Genomic DNA, 23,498 nt, shown 5'->3' on the forward strand with positions numbered 1-23,498 from the left:
CTCCCCTGGGAAATGGGGGAAGTTGGGGATAATTGAACCCCCTTGTGGCTCCCCTTCCCCCCCCCCTCGATCCTGCTCCAACTCCCCCGGGAATCACCTTCGGTGGAAAATCCACGATTAATCCCGCGGGAAAGAAGGAAAACACTTAAAAAGCGGCTTTTGGACGGATGGGGGGCCAGGGGGAAGGCAAAGGCATCCCCGTGTCCCGCCCTTTCTCCCTCCCACTTTTCCCTCCTTCCCTCCCGCTTTTCCTCCCTTTATCTCGGCTTTCTCTCCGTCCCTCCCGGTTTTTCTCCCCCCACCCCGGTTTTCCGGCCGCCCCGGTGCCCGCTTCTCCCCCGATCCTGGCTTTGTGTCCCTCCCTGTCGCTTTTCGCTCCCGCACTGCCGCTTTTCCCGCCCCACCCTCCACGTTTTTGAACGCCCCGAGCTCCTCCCCCCGCCCGTTAAATGGGGCCCGACGGGACCCGGGTCCAAGGGCGGCGGCGCCGGGAACACCGGCACGGACCGGGATCAGCACCGGGACCGGGATCAGCACCGGGGACAGCGCAGGCACCGGGATCGTCACCGAGCGTCCGGACCCGTCCAAGTCCCGGATCTGCTCCTGGTGGGCGCCAAGACACGAACCCCGAGTGGGAAAACCGGGATAGAGCCAAGGACGGGGCACGGAACCAACGGAAAAGAGCCGGGAAACACCGGAATGGGACCCGGCAGCAGCGGGATAAGAGCGGGAACAGCCGGGAGCGGATCTAGGACCCACACGGTGGGCTCTGGGACTACCGGGAGGAGACCGGGAAGCACCGGGACGCGCTCCGGGACCATCCTGCTCCTTCTGGGAGCGGCGGCGGCCGCGGCAGCGACACCGAGCGCAGGTGGGGGGTCCGAGGGGGGATTTTGGGGGTCCGAAGGGGGTCGACGAGGGGGTGGGGGACCCCACTCCACGCCCAGATCCGCGGGGGGGGTGCGGGGGAGGTGGGGTGGGTTGGGAAGGGGGTGAAGGACACCGGGGGGGGTGGGCGGGGGGCACTGGGGGTCGCCACCCGAGAGGCGATTTGTTCCCACCAAAGCGGGGACGCCCCTCCCGCCCCCAGGGCATCTCCCACGGGTGGGGATTTGGCTTTGGGGCCCCCCCGTGACCCCCTCGTGACCTCCCAGGACCCCCAAAGCCCCCGCGGGCCCCCCCACGTGTCACGCCCCGCCCCACGCGCGGGGAGGCCCCGCCCCCCTGGCCCGGGTAGGACGAATCAGCGCGCGCGGCCCGCCCCGCCCCGCGACGGACGCGGCTCCTATTGGCTGAGCCCAGACTGGCCACCCGCGGGGGCGGGGCCTGCGCCAGCCAATCAGAGCACGGCGCGCGGGGAGGGCGCGCCCGGGTGGGGCCGGGGAGGAAACTGGGACCCCCCGAAATGGGGCTAAAACACCCAAAAATGGCTCCGGGATCCTCCGAAATGAGAGCGGGAACCCCAAAAAACGTGATCGGAATCCAACAAATGGGACTAAAACTCCCCAAAAGTGTGACCGGAACCTCCCCAAAGTGGGGTCAAACTCCTCCAAAATGGGATCGGAACCTTCAGTATTGGACCGCAACCCTCAAAATGGTGCTAAAATCCCTCAAAAAGGGGCAAGACCCCACGAAATGGGACTGGAAGCCCGAAGATGGCTCTGGGACCCGCGAAAATGGGACTGGGACCCCCTGGATTGACACACTCCGTCCTTACCCCGGGCTAGGACTTTCCCCCCTGGGACCCCCCGAGTTCGGGGAGGGTTTGGAGGGTCCTTGCGGGGTGGGGGGAAGCTCGGAGGGTCTCTGGGGGTGTCCGGGTGGGAAAGTAGGGAGCCGGGGGGGTTATAGGAGTCCCAGGGGATATTTTGGCTTCCTGGGGCTATTTTGGGGGTCCCTGGCTCGATTCTCTCCCCTCCGCAGCGCCCCCGCCGTGCCCCCCGGACCAGCTGCCCTGCGGGGATGGCTCGTGCCTGTCGCGAACCTTCGCCTGCGACGGGGAACGCGACTGTCCCGACGGGGAGGACGAGCTGGGCTGCGGCCCCGCGCCCTCGCCGCCCCCCTGCGACCCCTTCTACTTCCGCTGTCGCGACGGGAGCTGCATCCCGCTGCTCTGGCGCTGCGACGGCGAACGCGACTGTCGCGACGGGGACGACGAGGAGCCCGAGCTGTGCGGGACCCCCCGCCCTCCCCGCGCCTGCCCCCCCCTGCAGTTCCCCTGCGGCTCCGGCGAGTGCGTCCACGGCCGGTGGCGCTGCGACGGGACCCCCGACTGTCGCGACAGCTCCGATGAGGAGGGGTGTGGTGCGTGCACTGGGAGGGGCTGGGAGGCACTGGGAGGGGCCAAGGTCGGTGGCGCTGCGACAGGACCCGCGACTGTCGCGACAGCTCCGACGAGGAGGGATGTGGTGCGTGCACTGGGAGGGGCTGGGAGGCACTGGGAGGGGCTGGGAGGCACTGGGACGTCCGGGCTGTCGCTGCCCCGCTGACCCCCCCGCGCCCCTCCCCAGCCGCGCCCCCCCCGTGCCCTCTCGGGCAGCTCCGCTGTCGCGACGGGCGCTGCATTCCCGGGGCTCGGGCCTGTGACGGGACCCCCGACTGTCGCGACGGCGACGACGAGGAGGAATGTCCCGACGGTACGGGGCGGGGGCGGGGCCGGGGAGGGCTTAGGCGGCCTTTGGGGGCATTTGAGGGGGCTCAGAGGGGTTTTGGGGGGTCGGGGGGGGGTCTGAGGGGTTTTCTCGGGGACTCAGGGGAGGTTTGAGGGGGTTTTGAGGAGGATTTGAGGGCGTTTGGGGGGGACTTGAGGGGGTCTGGGAGGGCTTGGGGGGGTTAGGGGGGTTTGGGGCAGTTTCAGGGGCCACTGTGTGGTTTGGGGGTGATTGGGAGGATTGGAGAGGATTTAGGGGAGTGGGGGAGGTTCAGGGGGTGTTTAAGGGACCTTGAGGGGGAGTTTTGAGGACATTTCGCGGGAATCTCGGTCTCTGACCCCCCCCCCTGCGCCCCCCAGCCCCGTCGTGTGCCCCCCCGCACCAGTTCCGCTGCCGCTCGGGCGAGTGTATCGCGATGGGGCAGGTCTGCGATGCGCGGCGCCACTGTCGTGACTGGTCCGACGAGCCACTCAAGGAGTGCGGTGAGGAGGGGCCCCAAAATGCTCCAGTCCCCCACTCCCCGACCTTCTAAACCCCCCCAAAGCCACTCCAGATCCCCTGAGAAACCCCAAAACCCTCCGGACAGCCCAAACTCCCCCAGGGCCCCCAGAATTCCCTGGAAACGCCCCCCCAAAAAAACCCCAAATCCTCCCAATACCCCCAAGCCCACCTCAAACCCCCCCAAACACCTTGAAAACCCCTCGGGACCCCCCTCAGACCCTCCCAAAACCTCCCCCTCAAAACCCCCCCAGCCCCCGCTCACCCCCACCCCCCCCAGTTCCTCCTCTCCAGGACTTTGGGGGTCTCTGCCCCTTTCAGGGGGGGATTTTGGGGAGTCTGACACCCCGCCCCCCTCCTGCCCCCCAGGGGTGAATGAGTGCCTGGCGGGGGGCGGGGGCTGCTCCCACGGCTGCCGGGACCTGCGGGTGGGCTTCGAGTGCCTTTGTCCCCCCGGCTTCAGCCTGGATCCCGACAAGCGGACCTGCCACGGTGCGTGAGACCCCCCCAAAATACCCTGAAATACCCCAACCCCCTCCCGGGACACCACGGGGGAACTCTGACACCACCAAATCTGCCCCCGGGAGCGTTGGGGTCCCCAAGAGGGAAGTGGAGTTCAGGGGGAGTTTTGGGAGGGTCCCAGGGGGGTTGGGGGTTAGAAGGGGGTGGATCCGGGGGTCCTGAGGGGGGGTCAAGGGAAATTTGGGCGTCCTGAGGGTTTGGGGAGTATCAGGGGTTTGAGGGGCCATGTAGGGATTTGGGGTGATTTTGGGGGGGGTTCCCTGCGAGGGGTTGACCGCAGTGTCCCCCTTCAGGCCCCCCTGGGACCCTCCTGGTGAGCACCCGGCACCAGGTGCTGGCACTGGGGGGCCCCGAACCCCAAATCCTGCGGGGGCCCATCAAGCACGCAGCCGCTCTGGACGTCGGCATTGAGGGGGGGTCCCTGTTCTGGGGGGACCCCAGCGAGGGGCTCATCTACAGGTGAGGAACCTCCCGGGACCTCCCCAAATCCCTCTGGGACCCCCCCAAACACCACCAGGATCTCTCCCCGGGACCCCCAATGAGGCTTGGAGACCCCCTGGGACCTCCCTAATGCCCCCCAGGACACCCCCCAGTGATCCCAGTCCTCCCCAGTGATCCCAAATACCCCCCCTGGCCCCCCAAATTTCCCCCTCCCATCACTCCCCCAGTGCCTCCTATGTCCCATCAGGACTCCCAATTCCCCTCCAATCTCCTTCGACCCCAACTCCCAACTGCCCCCAGAGCTCCCAGGGCCCCCCGTGTCCTCCCAACCTCCCTCCCCAGATGCCCCCACTGCTCTCCATGCCCCCCAGAGCCCCGCTGGCCGCGGGCCCCGCAGTGCCCCTGGGGGTGGTCCCGGGCCCGGGGTCCCCGGCCGGGATCGCCCTGGACTGGATCCACCGGCTCCTGTACTGGACCGAGCCCGGCTCCGGCTGCGTGGCCGTCAGTGACCCCTCAGGGCTGCGCCACCGCACCCTGCACCGGGACCCCCGGACACGGCCCTGGGGGGTGGTCGTGGACCCCCTGAACGGGTATGTGGGGGACACGGCGGGTGACAGGGAGCGGGGTTAGGGGGCTTTGGGGACGTGGGGGGATGCAGGGGGGCTTGGGGGAGTGGCAGTGACATTGGATGGGCAGGGGGCTGGGGGGGGGCACGGGTGGACAGGAGACACTGGTGACACTGGTGACACTGGTGACACTGGTGTCCCCCAGGTACCTGTACTGGTCAGACTGGGGGTCCCGCCCCCACATCGCCCAGGGGGCCCAGGACGGGGCCCCCCCCAAGCCCCTGGTGACTGAAGACGTGGAGCGGCCTCAGGGGCTGGCCCTGGGTGAGGGTCCCACACCTGACCCCAAACGTGTCCCGTGGCCTGTCCTGTGTCCCCAGACCAGTCCTGTGTCCCCAAAGCTGTCCCCATGTTCCACAGAGCACCCCCAGACTCCCCCATGTCTACCTGATCTTCCAGGTGCCCCCCTATGTCCCCAGCCCTGTTTCCCCCCCCAATGCCAATGTTCCCTCGTGTCCCCCCAGTGACCCCTTGACCCCTCAGTGCCCCCCTGACTCCCCCCTGTGCCTCCAGACCAGTCCTCCCAGCGCCTGTACTGGGCCGATGGCCGCCTCCACACCGTGTCCAGCGTGGCCCTGGACGGGAGCGGCCGCCAGACACACCTGAGGGACCCCCAGCACCTGGCGCAGCCCCTCGGCCTCGCTGTCTTCCAGGTGAGACCCCCAGGACCGCCCCGGGACCCCCCAACGTCCCCCCACAACCCCTCCTGTCCCCTTCCCCCTTGACCCTCCCTGTGTCCCTCAGGACCCCCCCAGTGTCCCCCTGAACCCTCCCGCTCCCCCCCAACCTCCAATGTCCCTTCTCCTCCCCCAGGAGCCCCCCGTGTTCTCCCTCGTGTCCCCTCTGACTCCCCCCGTGTCCCTCCCTCCAGGACTGGGCCTTCTGGACCGACCCCTCCCGGGGATCCCTGGTGGCCACGCGGCTCCAAGGGGGCTCCTCCGCCCCCCAGGTGGTGGCCCAGGAGCTCTTCAGCCCCGAGGCCGTCGTGGTGCTGCACCCGGGGAGGCAGCCAGCAGGTAAGACCCCCAAAACTCCCCCAAAATACCCCTGGGACCCCTCAAAATGCCCCCAAAATATCCCTGGGACCCCCAAAACACCCAAAGCCAGCCAAAAATACCCCAAAGACATCCCTGAGACTCCAAAATCCCCCGAAGACCACTCCAGACCCCCCTGACCTGTGCTCTCCCCCCAGGCCCCAACCGCTGCAAGGGTCCCGGGGGTGCCTGCTCCTTCCTGTGCCTCCCCTCCCCCGTCCGCGGCCCCGGCTCCCCCCGGTTCAGCTGCGTCTGCCCTGACGGGGAGCACCTGGACAGCGACGGACGCACCTGTGTGATAGGTAACCCCCTAAAATCCCCCAACCCCCCCCCGGGTTCACCTGTGCCCAGGTGACCCCCCCCATATTTCCCCAGAGCACCCCGGGACCCCCGAGCCCCTCGCCCGGAACTTGAGCAAGGAGGGAAACGCCTCGATAGGTAATGGCTGCACCCACTGGCCACACTCACTGGCCACACTCACTGGCCACCCACTGGCCACACGCTGACCACTCCTGTCCCCACAGGTGATCTCGGGGGGACCAGGGGGGCCTGGCCGGGGCTGACAGCACTTGGGGTCCTGCTGCCCCTTGGTATGGCCCTGCTTGGGGGGGTCAAAATTTTGGGGGGTTGGGGGGGAAATTCAGGGGGTCCCAAAGAAAGGGTGCCCGGAATGGGGGGGTCTGGGGGGGTGGTGTCCCTAAAAAGGGCGGGGAAATGGATGGAGGGGGCAGAATGGGGATCTCAAAGGTGGGGAGAGGGTGGCGTTTCAAAACAGAGGTGCCAAATCTGGTGGGTTGGGGGGGGGGGGGGGGGCAAAATGGGATGGGGGCAAAATTCGGGCAGGTTTTCAAAGGTGGGGGGTGTCAAAGGGGGGTCGTCCCCTTTGAGGGTCTCATCTTGAGGGGGCCGGGTCCTATCCCTGCAGTTCCCCACCCGTGCCCACCAGGGGCCTACAGGGATCGGTCCCATGGGGGGGTCCTGGATTTTTGGGGGTGAAGTCCAGATTTTAGGGGTCACCTGGGGAAGGTGTCCTGGCTTTGGGGATCCCCCGTGACCTCCCCGCCCGCGCCCCCCAGGGCTGGTGCTGTGCCTCGGGGTGGCAGCCAGGGCACTGTGGCGGGAGTGGCGCCGGCGCAGCACCAACAGCATCAGCTTCACCAACGCCACCTTCCGGAAAGGGCCCGGGGACCCCCTGGATGGGGGGGGGCTCGGGGACCCCCTGGTGAGTGAAAGGGGAGACTTGGGGGACCCCCTGCTTAAAGGTGGGGTCTGGGGCAGGAAGGGGTTCAGGGACCCCCTGCACTGACCCCCCCCCCCTTTCCTCCCCCAGCAGCCACTGACGTCAGAGGATGACGAGCCCTGAGGATTTGGGGGAGCCAAGACCCCCCCCCAGAGCCCCCTGGGGTTGGGGAACGGACTGAGAGCAGGGCTGGGGGGCAGCCGCAGCTGGGAACATCTGGGAGCACAGCTGGGAACAGCTGTGTGCACAAAGACACACCTGGGTATGCCTGGGCACACCTGGACATGCTGCAGCAACAGCTGGACACAGCTGCAAAGAGCTGCGCACACTCGGACGTGGCTACAGACACAGCTGGACACACCTGGGAACACCCAGGCACTCCTGGGCATGGCTGAGCACCCTCGGACACGGCTGCAGACACAGCTGGACAACGCTGGACGCAGCTCTCCATGCCTGTCCATACAGTGACCCCTGGGGTGGGTTGTTTGGGGTGCTTTTTTTTAACCAGAATACTGTGAATCCCCCCAAACTGAGGTCCTGGGAAGTGGGCGGGGCCGAGGAGACCCGGCCCGTTCCCCCCGTCAATAAACTTTTATTTATTGACCCCTGCGAGGCCGGACTGGGAGAACTGGGAGCGCCTGGGTGGGGCCCGGGTGCCCCTGCACGCACGCGATTGGCCCAGAGCCGCTCCGTGCCGGGCGCTGATTGGTCAGCTTAGTTTCCCTCCTAATTCGCTGCTCGATGCTCATTGGACACCGGGCAGGCAGGAACACACGCTATTGGCTGAGCGCACTGCCAATCACGCTCCACCCCCAATACCGTCTGTGATTGGCCACCTCGTTTCCCGCCGCCGATGAATTCCCGCGCCTGTCGTTCTAACAAAGCCCCGCTCCTCCGCTGCCCGCGCTCCATTGGCTGCGCTCGCCGTCAGTCACACGCGTCCTCCAATCGCTGCGCAGCGCGGAGACTGCACTGTGTGTTATTGGTCAATGGCAATGTCAATCACTTCTCGCCCCGCCTTTTCTACGATTTCCGCTTCCTTGACCAATCGCGGCGCCTCGCGGGGCCGCCCAGGCTCGCCCCGCAGCGCGATTGGCTGCGCCCCCCTCAGTCCTGCCCACGCACGGCAGCCAATTGATGCACTCCCATTGGCCCGTTCGGCTGCCAATCATACCGACATGACTCAATCGCGGCGCGCCGGCGTCTTACCCGCTCCCATTGGCCGCTGCGCGCTGACCGCAGCCGCTGATTGGTCGAGAGCGCCGTCACTCAGGGCGCTCCGGCGCGGCGATTGGCCGCGCGGCGCCGGTGCGGGCGGGGCTCCCCGCCGCGCTCCCAGCGTGCCCCGCGCGGCCCGAGGCGAGCGCGGCCCGTGCCCGTCGCCGCCTCCGCCATGTCCGAGTTCGGCCCCGCGCCGCCCCCGCCCCCCCAGCCCGGGTCCGCCCCCGCCGCCCCCCCCTCGGCCGGGCCCGGGGGGGGCCCGGGGGGCGGCGGCGGCGGCGGCGGCGGCGGCGGGACGGGGCGTAAGGACGCGTTCGCCGACGCGGTGCAGCGCGCGCGGCAGGTGAGGGGCGCGGCGGGGCGGCGGGAGGCGGCGGGAGGGGTCGGGGACCCCCCGCGACCCCCCCCGGGGCGCCGCGGCCCCGCCCCCACGTTCCCGGTAAGGCCCCGCCCCCCCCCGGGGGTCGTGGGAGATGGGGTCACCCCTCCCCCACCCCCGGGACCCCCCCCACACGCGTTCCACCCCCCAGCTCCCGCCCCCCCCGCGCCCCTATAAAACCCCGCAGCCCCCCCGGTTGTTTTCCCCCGGTTCCGGCAGATCCCGGCGCCGTAATTACGGTAGTTACGGCCCGTTACCGTAATTCCCTGCGAGCCCCGGGGCCTCCCCCGCTCCGCGCGCCCTCCGGCGCTGCAATTACCGTAATTACCGTAATTAGCAGCCCAGTTAACGGCGAGGCGCTTGGCGGGTGCTCGGCTCTGCCCCCCCCGACACCCCCAATTCGGGGGTCCCGCCGTAGCCCGGGGGCGCTCCGGGAGGGATTTCGAGGGGCTCCCAAATTCCCGGAGTTTGGGGGGGCCTTTGGGGGGTTTTGAAAGGGTTTGGGGGGCTCGAGGAGCGGGTGGGGGTTCCCTGGGTGGGCTTGGGACACTTCCGTCCTCTCGGAGGGGTTTTGGAGGGTCCTGGGGGGCTCAAACGGAGCTGTCACGGTGGCTTTGGGGGGTCCCGGTCTGGCGGGGGTTGTTTTGGGGATTTCTCGGTGTTTGGGCCCCCCTCCGAGATATTTTGAGGCAATTTGGGGGGGGCTCCTGCTTGTGCTAAGGGAGTTGGGGGGGTCCTTACTTTGAGATGACCCCACCGGGCATTTTGGGGGGTTTTCTGCGAGTTCTCAAGGGGTTTTGGATGTCCTTGGGGGGCAGCTGGGGGGGGGTCTGGGGCCTCCTGGGTGGTTTTGGGGGCTCCATGAGAGGTTTGGGTGGTCCTTGGTGGGTTTTGGGGGTCTCTGCATGAGTTTGAGGGGGACCGTTTCTCAGGGTGACCCCTGGGAACTTTTGGGGAGGTTTTAGGGGAGCTGGGGGGATTTGGGATCTCCTTTATGAGTTGGGGATCTCTGAGAGTGTTTGGGTGTCCTGCGGGGGAGGGAGGGGGGATTCTGGGAGTCCCTGGTGGGTTTTGGGACTCCCTGGGGCCTTCAGGCCCCCCAATTTTGGGGTGACCTCCTCCCTTACCCCCCCCCAGATCGCAGCCAAGATCGGGGGGGACGCAGCACCGCCGGTGCCCAACAACAACCCCCCCCCTCCCGATTTTGGGGGCTTCGGGGGGCAGAAACGGCAGCTGGAGGATGGCGGTAAGGGGGCCTCGGGACCCCCAAACCCGGGGAGAACCCCCCAGACCGTGGGGGGACCCCCAAAACCTCGGGGGGGTGGGGGGGGCAATCGGGGGGATCCCTAACACCGCATCATTCCCCCAGACCAGCCTGAGAGCAAGAAACTGGCAGCACAGGGGGATGGTGAGTGGGATTTGGGGGTCCCCAGCGTGGGTTTGGGAGTCTTGGGGTGCGGGGGGGAGGGGGGGGTTTGGTGGTCAGGATGTTTTGGGGGGGCTCCTCCAGTACCAGCCTGTTCCCAGGAGGGGGCGCTGTGGATTGTCCTGGAGAGGTTTAAGGGGTCCCCGGGGGCAGTTTGGGGGTTCCCAAAGAGTATTTGGGGGCCCAGGGGAGGTTTGGGGTGGCCAACAGGAAGCCTGGATGTTCTGGAGGGACTTTCATGGGGTCTGGTGGGAGGTTTGAGGGGGGTTAAGGGGTTGGGGGTCCTGGGGAGTTTCGGGGTGTCTGGAGCAGGTTTGAGGGGTCTCGAGGGGTTTCTTCGGGGAGTCCTTGGGGTGGTTTGGGGGATTTTGGAGGGGTTTAGAGTCTGGGAGAGGTTGGGGGGTGGGGAAGTTGGGGGGGTCTTGGGAGGAAGTTGGGGCCCCCCCCAAATTGGGGGGACCCCCACAGACAGGTCAGGTTCCCCCCCCAGCGCTGCCGGCACCGATGGGGCCCATCCACCCCCCACCCAGGTATGGGGGGCCGGGGGGTATTGGGGGGTGGCAGGGGTTCTTTTGGGGGTTTCCTGCAGGGTTTATTAAGGGTCTGGAAGGAGGGGGGGGGGGGGGGGGGGTGTCCTTTGGAGTCCTCGGGATTTGAGGGTCTTTTTAGGGGGATACTGAAGATGTTGGGAGAAGGTTTGAAGGGTCCTCGGGAGGAGGGTTTGAAGGTTTTGGTGACTTTCGTGGGGTCTTGGGGTGGTTTTAAAGCGGCCTTGGGGAGTTGGGAGGGGTGTTGGTGGGTTCTGGGGGTTTTTGGGGTGCCCGTGGCATTTTTTTGGGGACCCCCTGACCCCTCTGGTGTTCCCCAGGACAACGGTGACAGAGGAGTACCGGGTCCCCGATGGGATGGTCGGCCTCAGTGAGTCTGGCGGGATCCTGGAGGGGTCCCGGGGGCTTGGGGACCTTCCAGAGACCTCTGGGGCCATCCCCAAACTCCGCTCTGTGTCCTCCCCCCGCAGTCATCGGCCGCGGAGGGGAGCAGATCAATAAGATCCAGCAGGACTCGGGCTGCAAAGTGCAGATCTCCCCAGGTACAGGAGGGCGGAGACCCCAAAACCCTCCCGTGCCCCTCAAATGGAGGGGACAAGCCCTGGCCCCCCAAATGCGGGGGGACCCCCGCTGACCCCCCCGTGCCCCCCCAGACAGCGGCGGGTTACCGGAGCGCAGCGTGTCCCTGACGGGGTCCCCGGAGTCCGTGCAGTGAGTGACCCCAAAATCCCCCTGGGAACCCCAAAATACCCCTGGGACCCCCAAAACCCTCCCAGAACCCTATTAGGGACCCCCAAAATACTGCTTGGGGACCCCAAAATGCCCCCTGGGACCCACTTAGGGACCCTCAAACAGCCTTGGCACCCCCCAAAATCTCCCCAGGATCCCCAACCTCCCCCTGGATCTCCCCAGCACCCCCTCAGTGACCTCCCAAGTCTCCCCCAAACCCCACAGTAACCTCCCAAATTTTGCCTAGCTCTTTCCAAATCTCCCCTAAACCCCCTGATGACCCCCCCAAATCCCCTAGTGACTCCAAAGCCCTCCCAAATCTCCCCTAAACTCCCCCCCAAATCCTCCCAGTGACCCCCCAACCCCTCCCCAGGAAGGCAAAGGCGCTGCTGGACGACATCGTGTCCCGGGGCCGGGGGGGCCCCCCGGGACCCTTCCCCGACGCCGCCAACGGCCAGAACGGGACAGTCCAGGAGCTGATGATCCCAGCAGGAAAAGCAGGATTGGTCATCGGGAAGGGTGGGGAGACCATCAAACAGCTCCAGGTGCCCCCAAAACTCCCCTGGGGGGGGTGGGCATGGGGGAGATCTGGGGGGCTTTGGAGTTAGTGAGCGGAGTTTGGGGGTCTCTGATGGGATTGGGAAGGGGGAAGAGCATTCAACAGCTCTAGGAGCCCCAAAACCTCCCCAGGGGGATCCCTGGGTGGTTTTGGGGGGAGGGGGGGTCAGTGCTGAGGGGTCCTGGTGCCCCCCAGGAACGGGCGGGGGTGAAGATGATCCTGATCCAAGACGGTTCCCAAAACACCAACGTGGACAAACCCCTGCGGATCATTGGGGAGCCCTACAAGGTGCAGGTGAGAAGTGCCCAAACCCCCCCCCGAAATAATCCTGAGCTCCCTGAAATAACCCCCAGCTGACCCCTCACACCCCCCATTCCCAGCAAGCCTGTGAGATGGTGCTGGACATCCTTCGGGAGCGTGACCAGGGCGGATTTGGGGAGCGTTCAGACTACGGCGCCCGCTTGGGCGGGGGCATCGACGTGAGTGTGCCCCCAAGATCCCATTTGGCACCCCGAAATCCCGTTTTCATCCCAAAATCTTCACTTTTCACCCCAAAAAACCCCGTTCTTCAAACCAAACTACCTCATGTTTCACCTCAGCTATCTCCCTTTTCACCCCAAATTTTTATGTGAATTTTCACACAGAAATGCCAACCCAAGCCCCCGTTTTTCACTCAAAAAAAATCCCGTTTTTCAAACCAATTCCTTAATTTTTTATTGCTAGACTCCCGTTTTTCAAAGAAATCCTATTTTCCAATCTAGATTTCAGCTTTCAATCAGAAACCAATCCTATTTTTCAATTTTAGAAGTTACTATTTTTCAAAAAAATATTTTCACATCAAGAAAATCCTGTTCTTCAACACGAAAAGCTCCAGTTTCTAATGATGTCGTTTCTCAATGGAAAAATTTTCGGTTTCACTCTAGAACTCATATTCTTTAGCCCAAAAATCCCCATTTTCCACTGAAAAAAAAAAATGGGGGGAGGGGGAGGTCGGGAGGTCAGGACCCTCAAATCCCCCCAGGTGCCGGTGCCGCGACACTCGGTCGGGGTCGTCATCGGCCGCAGCGGGGAGATGATCAAGAAGATCCAGAACGACGCCGGGGTGCGGATCCAGTTCAAGCAAGGTTTGGGGAGCCCCTTTCCCCCCCAAGAAAGACCCCTCCCCATTGACCGGGGGGTGTGGGGACCCCTCGTGACCGCCCCCCCACCCCCAAAACCCCACAGACGATGGGACGGGGCCGGAGAAAATCGCCCACATCATGGGACCCCCAGAGCGCTGCGAGCACGCAGCCAGGATCATCAACGACCTGCTGCAGAGCCTGCGGGTAACTGGGGAGGGGGCTGCACATCGGGGAGGGGGCTTTGGGGAGGGGGGACTGTCAGTGAGCTGCTGCAGAGCCTGTGGGTAATTGGGGAGGGGGCTGCACATCGGGGAGGGGGCTTTGGGGAGGGGGGACTGTCAGTGAGCTGCTGCAGAGGCTGTGGGTAATTGGGGAGGGGGCTGCACATCGGGGAGGGGGCTTTGGGGAGGGGGGACTGTCAGTGAGCTGCTTCAGAGCCTGCGGGTAATTGGGGAGGGGGCTGCACATCGGGGAGGGGGCTTTGGGGAGGGGGGACTGTCAGTGAGCTGCTGCAGAGCCTGCGGGTAATTTGGGGAGGGGGCTGCAGTTTTGGGGGTGACAGGAGCTGTTCTAGGGGAGGGGCAGGAGCTCTTTTAAGCGTGGGAGGTTTATTTTGGGGAGGAGCTGTTGCTGGGGCAGGGATGATTTTGGGGGGGGTGTCCCCCCTGTTTTGGGGGTCCTTCCCAGCCCTGACGCCCCCTCCCCACAGAGCGGCCCCCCGGGACCCCCCGGGCCGGGGCTGCCGCCAGGGGGGCGCGGCCGGGGCCGGGGCCAGGGCAGCTGGGGCCCCCCCGGCGGGGAGATGACCTTCTCCATCCCCACCCACAAGTGCGGGCTGGTCATTGGCAGAGGTGAGGGGGGAGCGACCCCTGGGACCCCCCAAACCTCCCAATTCCCCCCCCCCCCCAGCTCCCGAAATCCCCACGAGCACTCCCAAAATCCCTTCCTAGACTCCCCAAATCTCTCCCTAGACCCCCTAATTCCTCCCCTGAACCCCTCCTGACTGCCCCACCTAAAACCCCCTCACAGCACCCCCAGACCCCAAAACCTCCCCAGATCCTAATTTCCCGCCCCAGGCCTCCTGAATCCTCCTCAAAATCCCCCTGAAACACCCTCCAGGCTCCCCCTGAACCCCTATAACTCCCCTGGACCCCCATAGACCCTCAAGATCCCCCAAATCATCTCGAGCCCCCCACAAACCACCCGTAAGGTCCCCAAATGCTCCCCAAAAACATCCAGACCCCAGCACCTGACACCCCCCCACCCCAAAAAGCCCGTTCTCCTTCCTTCTCTAAGGGGTGCTCATTGGGGAGGGGGGAGGTTGGAGGTCCCCACATTGGTTTGGGGGTCCCCAGAGGGCTTTGGAGTCCCGGGGAGAGTTTGGGGGTCCTGGGAGGGTTTTGGAGTTCCCCAGGGGAGGTTTTGGGATCCCCAGGGGAGGTTTTGCTGGTCCCAGAGAGGACTGGGGGCTCCCAGCGGCTTTGGGGGGGGTTTTGGGGTGCCCCCTCTTACCGCAGGGGGTTTTGGGGTGCAGGGGGGGAGAACGTCAAGGCCATCAACCAGCAGACAGGGGCGTTTGTGGAGATCTCGCGGCAGCTCCCCCCCAACGGGGACCCCAACTTCAAACTGTTTGTGATCCGTGGGACCCCTCAGCAGATCGATCACGCCAAACAGCTCATCGAGGAGAAGATTGAGGTGGGGGCACCCTAAAAATATTCATAGGGGAACGCAAAACTCCCCCGAATCCACATAAAAAATCCTGTAACCCCAAAAACTCTTTGGGGTCTCGGTGTCGCCCTCCGGTGGGGAATGTGTGGTGCTGCAAGAGACCCAACCCCCCACCCCAACTCCAGATCTCTCTGGGGGACCCCAGAACCCTTCCTGGGGTCCCCCAAACCTCTCCTGACCCCCAATTTTCCTTGCCCAGGGCCCGCTGTGCCCCGTCGGCCCCGGTCCCGGCCCAGGGGGTCCTCCTGGCCCTGCCGGCCCCATGGGCCCCTTCAACCCTGGACCCTTCAACCAGGGTCCCCCTGGAGCCCCCCCGCAGTGAGTACTGGCCTTTTTTGGGGGCGTTCTGGGGATTCTCCTCCAGATCCGACCCCCCTGACCCCCCTTTTCTGCAGCCCGGGGGGACCACCCCCCCACCAGTACCCCCCCCAGGGCTGGGGCAACACGTACCCCCAGTGGCAGCCGCCAGCCCCTCACGACCCCAGTGAGTACCGCGACCCCCCGGGACCTGGGGGGACCCTGCTTTTTGGGGGGCCTCCCAAGGGTTTGGGGAGCCTCCCCAGGGCTGACCCACTGGGTTTTGGGGGTTTGGGGGGGGGGGAGCAAAGTGGGGGTAGACCCCAACGGTGTGTGGGATGTAACCCCCTCTGTGGGGGTGCTCTGGGATGTTGGGGGTGGTCACTGAGTTTGGAGGTCCCCCCTGCATTCGGGGGGCTCACACTGGGGTTTTTGGGACCCCCCCAGTGTGATCTGGGGGCAATGTCAGACCCCAAGCTGTGACCCTCCAACCGTGCTGCCTTGAGTTTGGGAACATGCTGTGTTTTTATAGGGGGGATGAGTCCCAAATTTGGGGCTGCTGCCTCCCAGATTTGGGGCCCCCCCCGGCTGACACCATGGTTCTGGGGCCCCCTCCAGGCAAGGCGCCCGCCCCGGACCCCAACGCGGCCTGGGCCGCCTACTACTCGCACTACTACCAGCAGCCCCCCGGGCCGGTGCCAGCGCAGCCCCCGCCCGCCGCGCCCCCCGTGCAGGGGGAGCCCCCCCAGCCCCCCCCCACCGGCCAGGCCGACTACACCAAGGCCTGGGAGGAGTACTACAAGAAACTAGGTGGGCACCCTGAATTTGGGGGGGGGGGGGGGTCCGGGAACCTCCAAACCCCCCTGTGGGACTCCCCAAAATCTGCCCTCCGCTGGGAGGGGGGAGCACTGCAGGAGTCCCCGAGCCCCAAAACCCCCTGGGACCCACAAACCTCCCCTTGTGGACCCCCCAACGCCCCCCGGGAGCCAAACCATTCACAGAGAGCCCTGAACTGCCCCCCCAGGATCCCCTGAACTGCCCTTCAATCCCAAATCTGCTTTCTGACCCCCAAAACTACTCTGGGGATCCCAAATCCGCTTCTCCGACCCCCTAAACTGCCCCTGGGTGACTGTAATGCCGCTTTATCCCCCCAAACGTCCCCTGAGGACCACACATCTGCTCCTCTGTCCCCTCTAACCCCGTTTGGGGACCCCTAAACCCCCCCCTCCCGGCATCCCCTAAACCCCCCCATGCCCCCCCAGGCCAGCAGCCGCAGCAGCCAGGGGCCCCCCCACAGCAGGATTACACCAAGGCCTGGGAGGAATATTACAAGAAACAAGGTGAGTCCCCCCAAAAATCCCACCCGGGGGGGGGGGGGGTGCTCTGGGGACATCCCCCCCCCCTCCTGAGTGACCCCACGGTGTCCCTGCAGCGGCCCAGGTGGCCTCGGGGGGCGGTCCCGGGGCTCCCCCCGGCCCCCAGCCCGACTACAGCGCGGCCTGGGCCGAGTATTACCGGCAGCAAGCGGCGTACTACGGGCAGACCCCCGGGGGGGCCGGGCCCGCGCCCCCCCCCGCGCAGCAGGGACAGCAGGTACGGCCCCCAGACCCCCCCGGGCTGCCCAAAGCCCTCCGGGAAGCTCCAAACTCCTGGAACAACCTCCCTGCCCAGGACAGGGTTGGTGTTGATAGAGCCCCCCCCCCCCACTGGGGTGTGCATTAAACCACCCCCCCCGGCCGGCACCCCCAAAACCAACCAGGAGGTCCCAAAAAAGCTCAGCACCCCCCCCCAAAACCTCTCCCAGACCTTCCCAAACCTGGCACTGCAGGAACCCCCCCCCCCAGCATGTCCTGACCCCCAAAATTCCATCCCCAAGACCCCAAACCCCAGCCCTGGACACCCGAAACTCCCCCTGGGCCCCCCCCAAAACTCCCTGAGAACCCCCTTGGGGCGTTCCCACCCTGCCTGTTGGGGGAGGGGCTGGTACTGCAGGAGCCCCCCAGCCCATGCTGGCCTCCCCCGAAGCCCCCCAGGGACCCCCCAGAATTTCCCCCCGAGGGGTCTGGGGTCTCCCCCCACCCACCCTGCTTCCCCCTCCACAGGCTCAGTGACCCCAACGTGCCCCCCCGTCTGTGACCCCCTTTTGTTTTGGGCGAGCGGCCGCGGCTGGATGGGGCGAGTGGCCCCCCACGACCCCCCAAAACCTCCCTGGGGGGAGGTCTCCCCCCTCCCCAGCCCCCTTTCTACCCCCAAACCCCCCCCGGAGCCGCTCGAACATTCCTGGGAGCCGCTGGGGATCCCCCAAAAATCCCCCCGGGACCCCCAACCACCTGGGGAACCCCAAAACCCCCCCCCAACCCCTCCCGTCCCCTTGCGGGGACCCCCAGACCCCCTCTGGGAATCCCAAGACTCCCCCAAGGGCCCCCAACTCCCCCTTGGGGACCCCCCAAGGCCCCCCCAGGGTCCCCAAGGCCCCCTGGGATTCCCCAAGCCCCCCCGGGGGTCCCCAAATCCTCCCTGGACCTCCCCCCGGGGTCCCCGAGCCCCCCCGGCCGCCCCCCCCCCGCCGTGTCCGTGTCGATCCGGAGCATCTGGAAAACTCCGACCACCGAAGGCTCAAAGTTTTTACTTTTTACCGCTTGTTTTTAACTTCACAAATAAACGGAACAAAAACCACTCTGGATTTGAGATGAAATGCGGACGGATTGGGGAAAAGCCCAATTTTGGGGGGAATTGGAGGGGAGTTGGAGGTAAAATTGGGGTCTTGGGGTGAAACATGGGGGGCTGGGGTGAGAAATGTGGTTTGGGGATGAAAGTTGCAGGTTTTGGGGTGCAAAATGGTGGTTGTGGGATGAAAAGACGAGGTTTGGGGTGCAAACTGCGGGCTTTGGGGTGGAACCGGGGCGGTTTTGGGCCCGGACCGCCGCGGTTGCCACGGCGACGCATCGGCCGGACGGAGCGATGCTTCCGGTCACGTGGGTGTGGTTCCAGGCTGTGTTTCCGGTCATGTGATGCCGAATTTCCGGTTCCGGCAGGAAGTGGAGGCGGGGCCGGGGCCGGAGCGGGCGGTGCGGGCGGAGGGGCCCGGGGAGGGTCGCGGGCTCCTGGCGATCCCTGTGAGGGCCTTGGGGGAGTTCTGAGAGACTTGGGAGGAGCTTGCGAAGGTCCTGGGAGGGACGGGTGGGGTCTGGAGGCCCCTCTGAGGGGTCCGGGAGGGAGTGTGGGGGGATCCCCACTTTGATGGGGTCCCGGCTTTGGGGGTTCCCAGGCCCTGATCCCCCTCCCTTTCCCCCCTAGGACCCCCTGAGCCGGATCTGGGGGTGCGCTCCCCTCTCCCCCCACGATGGCCGCACTGGTGAGTGGGGGGGGGGGCTCCCAGAAACCCTCCCCGGGACCCCCCAATCCTCCCCGGGACCCCCTGGGGGACCCCTACCCCCCACTCCAGGACCCTAAACCCCCCAAAAACTTCCGGGGGGCCCCCCCAGGACCCCTTGGGCCTCCCCAAATGCCCGTGGGACCCTCAAACCCCCTCGGGGACTTCCCCAAACACCCCCAATTTTCCCCGGGACCCCCCAAACCCCCCCTTGTCCCGCAGGGCAGCAGCTCCCAGGTGGTCACCGAGTACGTGGTCAGGGTGCCCAAGTGAGTGGGCGGCTCGGGAAGTTTGCGGGGGCTCAGGAAGAGTTTGGGGGTGCCCAGGGAGAATTAGGGGGCTCTGGGAGATGTAGGGGGGGTTGGGGCTATCAGATTTGGGGGGTTCTCAGTGGTTTCGAGGGCTCTCAGGTGATTTGGGGGGCGGTCAGGGGGGTTCGGTGTGTCAGATTTGGGGAGTCTCAGGGGGTTTGGGGGAGTCTCGGGGGGGTTGGGTGCTGTTTCGACGATCTCACTGGGGGGGATTTGGGGGTGTCATATTTGGGAGGTTTGTGGCGGTTTGGGGTTCTCGGGAGAAGTTTTTGGGTGGGTCTCGGATGGTTCCAAGGGGCTGGGGGGGTTCAGGGGTTGTTTTAAGGGTCTTTGGGGGTATCGGGGGGGGGAGGGGATCTGAGGGGTATTTCTGCACCTCCCCCAGGAACACCCCAAAACGCTACAACATCATGGCCTTCAACAGCGCCGACAGAGTGACCCTGAGCACCTGGGCACAGGTGAGGGGCGTCCGGGGGGGATTTGGGGTCCCGGATCCATTCCCACTCCTCCAGTTGGCAAGATTTGGATTGGCAACGGCGAGATTTAGGGTCCAGGATTTGGATCCATCCCAGTCCGTGTCCAGGGGGGATTTGGGATCTTTTGGGATCCTGCTCCGCTCCTGCTCCATCGGCAGTGGGATTCGGGGACCTGGGGGCTGGGAACCCCGGGATTTGGGGTCGGGATCATTCCTGGATCCGCGCCCAGGCGCGCATGGAGCGGGACATGAGCAACAAGCGCATCTACGCTGAGGAGGAGCTGCCCGAGTCCGGCGCCGGCAGCGAATTCCACCGGAAGCTGCGGGAGGAGGCGCGGAGGAAGAAATACGGGATCGTCCTGCGGGAATTCCGGGCTGAGGACCAGCCCTGGCTGCTGCGGGTCAACGGGAAAACCGGCAGGAAGTGAGAGGGGAGCGGGGAAATTCGGGATTTGGGGTGGGAATTAGGATGGGGATGGGAATAGGAATGGAATGGGAGAAGGAACAGGGGTTTGGGAGTGGTGAAGGAGTTTGGGGGAATTCTGGGTGACTTTGGGATGGTGATCCCCATTTTCCAGGTTCCGGGGGGTGAAGAAGGGGGGGGTGACAGAAAATGCCTCCTACTACGTGTTCACCCAGTGCCCCGACGGCGCCTTCGAGGCCTTCCCGGTCCGGAACTGGTACAACTTCACCCCCCTGGCCCGGCACCGCACCCTGACGGCCGAGGAGGCCGAGGAGGAGTGGGAGAGGTGACCCCAAAAACCACGGGGCAGACCCGAAATCCCCTCCCAGACACTCGAAATCCCCTCCAAAGTCCCCCAGATTCTCTCCCAGATCCCCTTCTAGACCCCCCCCAGGCCCCCCAAAGTCCTTTCCAAGACCCTTCCAAATTCCCTCAGAGCCCACACAAATTCCCTCCAGATCCCCCCAGACTCTCCAAATCCCCTCCCAGACCCCCAAATCCCTTTGAAGATCCCCTAAGGCACCTCCCTGGCCCCCTAAATACCCTCTCAGGCCCCCTCAGGGCCCCCCCAAATCCCCTCCCAGCCCTGCTGAGCCCCCTCAATGCCCCCCAGGAGGAACAAGGTGCTGAACCACTTCAGCATCATGCAGCAGCGGCGCCTGCGGGACCAGGACGAGGAGGATGAGGACAAGGACAAGGGGAGGAAGGCCCCGGGCAAGGGCGGGGGGCTCCGGATTCACGACCTGGAGGAGGATCTGGAGCTCAGCTCCGAGGAGAGCGAGGGCAGCGAGGCTGAGGGTGAGAGGGGAAATCCCGAAATCTCACAGAATCCTCCTCAAAGTGCCCCTAAATCCTCCTTAAATCTCTCCAAAATCCCCCAAAATCCACCCAAAATCCCCCTGTTCCAAGAAGAGTGAGGCCAAGGGTGAGGAGGGAAGCCCAAAATCCACCTAAAACCGCACCCAAATTCTCCCCTAAATCCACCCAAACCTCCCCAAATCCTCCCAAAAAAATGCCCGAAAGCCACAGAATCCTCACTCAATTCCCCCTAAATCCCCTGGAAATCCCCCAAACGTGTGGAATTCCCAGGGGAGAAGGCAGTGAGGCCGAAGGCTGCCGGAGGGGGCCCAAGGAGGAGGAGGAAGAAGGGCAGGAAGGGCTCAGAGGATGAAGCTCTCGAGGACAGCGATGACGGTGACTTCGAGGGCCAGGAGGTGGATTACATGTCTGATGGCTCCAGGTGGGACTTGGGGGCGTTTTGGGGGGCCGTGGAGGGGTCTAGGGAGGATTAAGGGGCAATTTTGTGGATTCCTGGGTGGGTTTGGGAGTTCCTGGAAGGATTTTAGGGACGACAGCAAGGGCTTGTGGCTCCCTGGAGGGAACTTGGGAGGGAAGTCCTGCGGGGTTTGGGGGGGTATTGGGGTGTTGTGGGGTCACTGAGGGGGTTTAATGGGGCTGGGGGGAGCTTGGGGGGTCCCTGGGGGGATTCTGGGGGGAGTGGGGACCCCTTGTGATGCCCCCAACCTCACTGTACCCATCAAAAGTGTCCCCCACAAACTCCCCCGGGGATGCTGAAATCCCCCTTGGGACCCCCAAATTCCCCCCCATCCCCTCCTGATCTCCCCAATCCCCCTTGTCCTGCAGCAGCTCTGGCGAGGAAGACGCTGGCAAAGCCAAAGCGCCCAAGGAGGAGGAGGAAGGCCCAAAAGGTGGGGTTGGGGAGGAGGTCGGGACCCCACTCTTGGTTCCTGAGGGAGGATTGGGGGGATTTTTGGGGTCCAGGATCCTCAGGACCCTCCCCCAACAAAGGCATCGATGAGGCGAGCGAGAGCAGCGAGGAGAGCGAGGAGGAGAAGCCAGAGGAGAAGGAGGAGGAAGAGGAGGGAAAAGCTACCCCCACCCCCCAGGACAAGAAGAAAAAGAGGGGTAAGACCCCCCCCCCAACCCCCCCAGCAGGAATTGGGGGAAAAGCCCTAGAAAACTGGGTTTCTGACATCATCAACCCCCAGAAAGCAGCGACGAGTCGCAGACATCCGAGGAGAGCGACATCGACAGCGAGACATCCTCAGCACTGTTCATGGCGGTGAGGGGGGGTCCTGGGAGGGTTCAGAGGTCCCATGGGGGACTTGGACACCCCCTGACCCCTCCCTTCTTCTCCCCCCACCCCAGAAGAAGAAGACCCCCCCCAAGCGGGAGCGCAGGGCCTCAGGCAGCAGCTCCAGGGGGGGCTCCCGGCCTGGGACCCCCACGGACTCAGGGGGCACCGGGGGGACCCTCAGGGCTGCGGCTGCCAGGCTGGAGCAAGGTGGGGTTTGGGGGTGCCAGGGGGGTTTGGAGGGGGGAGTTGGAGTCTGGGGCGGTACTGGGGGCTCTGGGGCAAAGTTGGGGGTCAAGGGAGGGGTTTTGGACAGTTGGGGGACACTGAAGGGGGTCCAGGAGTGTCTAGGGGGGGGTCGGGGGTCTGGGGGGGGTATTGAGGGGTCTCGGGATGGATTTTTGAGGGAGTGAGGGACACTTGGGGAGGGGTCACAGCGACACTTTGGAGCGGGGGGCGATTCCCAACTCCCTCCCAGGGATCCCCCAAACCGCCCCTGACCTCATCTCCCCCAGGCCGCCGGGCCCCCCCGGGGGGGTCGGAGCCCCCTCCCCAGAAGCGGCTGAAGGTGGAGCCGGGGCCCCCCTCGGGCAAATGCACGCCCCAGCCCCACTCCGGGAAGTCAACCCCAAGCAGCGGGTGAGTCCGTGGCATCAGGAGGGAGCCTGGGCAAGCAGGGGCTGTGGGAGCCTGGCCCCACTGACCCCCCCCGGCCCCCGCAGGGAGGTGCAGCTGACCGAGGAGGCCGTGCGCCGGTACCTGTCCCGGAAGCCCATGACCACCAAGGACCTGCTCAAGAAGTTCCAGACCAAGCGCACGGGGCTGAGCAGCGATGCCACCGTCAACGCCCTGGCCCAGCTGCTCAAGCGCCTCGACCCCGAGAGGAAGCTGATTGCGGACAAGATGCACTTCTTCCTCAAGGAGTAGGGACCCCCCCTGGAGCCACCAGAACCCCCAAATCCACAGAGACCCGCCCAAAACCCCAGAGCCATCCTGCTGCTGCCCCAAGTTCCTTTAGAAGTATCTCCAGGACAGGGATGCCGAAATCCATTGGAACCCCCAAATCCCACGGGAACCCCCCCATTCCCACAGGAGCCCCCCAGTTTTCCCAGCCCCCACCCACCCACTCCAGATGCCCCCCTTTCCCCATACCACGCCCCCCTTTTCCTGACTCCCACCCAATCCCAAATTTCTGTGAACAAACTCATCACTCCCCTGCCCCCTCCCCAGGAATTTGGGGGGCCCTGGAATTTTCCCGGGGTGGGGCAGGGAAGAGACTCCCCCCCATGCTCTGCATGGTTTTTGGGTCAGAATTGGGATGTTTTGCTATTTTTAGGCTTTTTTTCCCCTATTTTGTGCCAGCCCCACACTCCCCATGGCGCTGGAATGTTCCACCCCCCACCCCCCCCCCCGAGCGGGGCTTTGGGCCCCCCCAGAACGAACCCCCCCCATGACCCCCCTTCCTTTGGGGGTCGGGGCAAAGTTCCTCCCTCCCCCAGTGGGTTTCACCCCAAAACAGCCCTGGGGGGGATGGGCAGTTGTTTGGGGGTCCCAGTTATTTGGGGGGGGGTGGGGAGTCCTGGGGGAGTAGATTGAGACCCCAACCCCACTCAGCTGCTTTTTTTTGAGGGGGATCTCGAGTCTGGAAGTCCTGGGGATCTCACTTCCCCCTCACTGGCATGGTGGGGTCTCCACTATCCAAATGACCCCCCCACACCCCTGGGGGGGGTCCTGGGGGTCTCACATCCCCCAATTTTTGGG

The 23,498-nt window shown here is 65.2% G+C and overlaps 3 protein-coding genes across 10 annotated transcripts; all 3 read left to right on the plus strand.

Annotated features, from left to right (window-relative positions):
* Nucleotides 1-520: 520 nt before the first annotated feature.
* Nucleotides 521-7,135, plus strand: LOC309583570 (low-density lipoprotein receptor-like; the record flags this gene model as incomplete). Its single annotated transcript, XM_082299313.1, has 15 exons — nt 521-871; nt 1,924-2,304; nt 2,511-2,636; nt 3,011-3,133; nt 3,519-3,641; nt 3,965-4,130; nt 4,484-4,702; nt 4,884-5,002; nt 5,252-5,391; nt 5,610-5,754; nt 5,931-6,074; nt 6,148-6,210; nt 6,297-6,362; nt 6,849-6,994; nt 7,103-7,135. Exons 1-15 carry the CDS (start codon nt 700-702, stop codon nt 7,133-7,135), a joined length of 2,166 nt encoding a protein of 721 aa, XP_082155439.1. The 5' UTR covers nt 521-699.
* A 1,237-nt stretch (nt 7,136-8,372) lies between these two features.
* Nucleotides 8,373-17,711, plus strand: KHSRP (KH-type splicing regulatory protein). Of its 4 annotated transcripts, none has more exons than XM_082299435.1 (20): nt 8,373-8,672; nt 9,750-9,858; nt 9,982-10,020; nt 10,529-10,568; nt 10,907-10,956; nt 11,057-11,128; nt 11,240-11,297; nt 11,689-11,860; nt 12,070-12,168; nt 12,255-12,353; nt 12,896-12,998; nt 13,099-13,199; nt 13,705-13,846; nt 14,530-14,690; nt 14,923-15,041; nt 15,119-15,207; nt 15,627-15,830; nt 16,283-16,360; nt 16,453-16,613; nt 17,123-17,711. In XM_082299435.1, the coding sequence occupies exons 1-20, from the start codon at nt 8,406-8,408 to the stop codon at nt 17,129-17,131; spliced, it is 2,172 nt and encodes a 723-aa protein (XP_082155561.1). In that variant the 5' UTR covers nt 8,373-8,405; the 3' UTR covers nt 17,132-17,711. The 4 variants fall into 4 exon arrangements, with proteins under 4 accessions (XP_082155561.1, XP_082155562.1, XP_082155563.1 ...); XM_082299436.1 differs by having other exon boundaries at nt 15,639-15,830; nt 17,123-17,710; XM_082299437.1 differs by having other exon boundaries at nt 8,373-8,576; nt 17,123-17,710.
* Nucleotides 17,712-18,055: 344 nt separating this feature from the next.
* Nucleotides 18,056-23,174, plus strand: GTF2F1 (general transcription factor IIF subunit 1). Of its 5 annotated transcripts, none has more exons than XM_082299452.1 (14): nt 18,056-18,184; nt 18,318-18,375; nt 18,616-18,662; nt 19,090-19,162; nt 19,410-19,603; nt 19,758-19,928; nt 20,256-20,440; nt 20,732-20,882; nt 21,287-21,351; nt 21,452-21,568; nt 21,652-21,725; nt 21,812-21,947; nt 22,253-22,376; nt 22,460-23,174. In XM_082299452.1, the coding sequence occupies exons 2-14, from the start codon at nt 18,364-18,366 to the stop codon at nt 22,662-22,664; spliced, it is 1,554 nt and encodes a 517-aa protein (XP_082155578.1). In that variant the 5' UTR covers nt 18,056-18,184; nt 18,318-18,363; the 3' UTR covers nt 22,665-23,174. The 5 variants fall into 5 exon arrangements, with proteins under 5 accessions (XP_082155578.1, XP_082155581.1, XP_082155579.1 ...); XM_082299455.1 differs by having other exon boundaries at nt 18,063-18,184; nt 21,290-21,351; XM_082299453.1 differs by having other exon boundaries at nt 18,066-18,136.
* Nucleotides 23,175-23,498: the final 324 nt, after the last annotated feature.

This window comes from Coloeus monedula, assembly GCF_965178545.1.
Source record: "Coloeus monedula genome assembly, chromosome: 31".
Taxonomy (NCBI): Eukaryota; Metazoa; Chordata; class Aves; order Passeriformes; family Corvidae; genus Coloeus; species Coloeus monedula.

Coding starts and splice junctions, on each gene's coding strand:
- KHSRP (XM_082299435.1), top strand. CDS start 8,406: ATGTCCGAGTTCGGCCCCGCGCCGCCCCCGCCCCCCCAGCCCGGGTCC. Junction 12,999..13,098: donor GCGGATCCAGTTCAAGCAAG/GTTTGGGGAGCC, acceptor AAAACCCCACAG/ACGATGGGACGGGGCCGGAG. Junction 15,208..15,626: donor GCCAGCCCCTCACGACCCCA/GTGAGTACCGCG, acceptor CCATGGTTCTGG/GGCCCCCTCCAGGCAAGGCG.
- GTF2F1 (XM_082299452.1), top strand. Junction 19,604..19,757: donor AACGGGAAAACCGGCAGGAA/GTGAGAGGGGAG, acceptor CCCATTTTCCAG/GTTCCGGGGGGTGAAGAAGG. Junction 20,883..21,286: donor TACATGTCTGATGGCTCCAG/GTGGGACTTGGG, acceptor CTTGTCCTGCAG/CAGCTCTGGCGAGGAAGACG.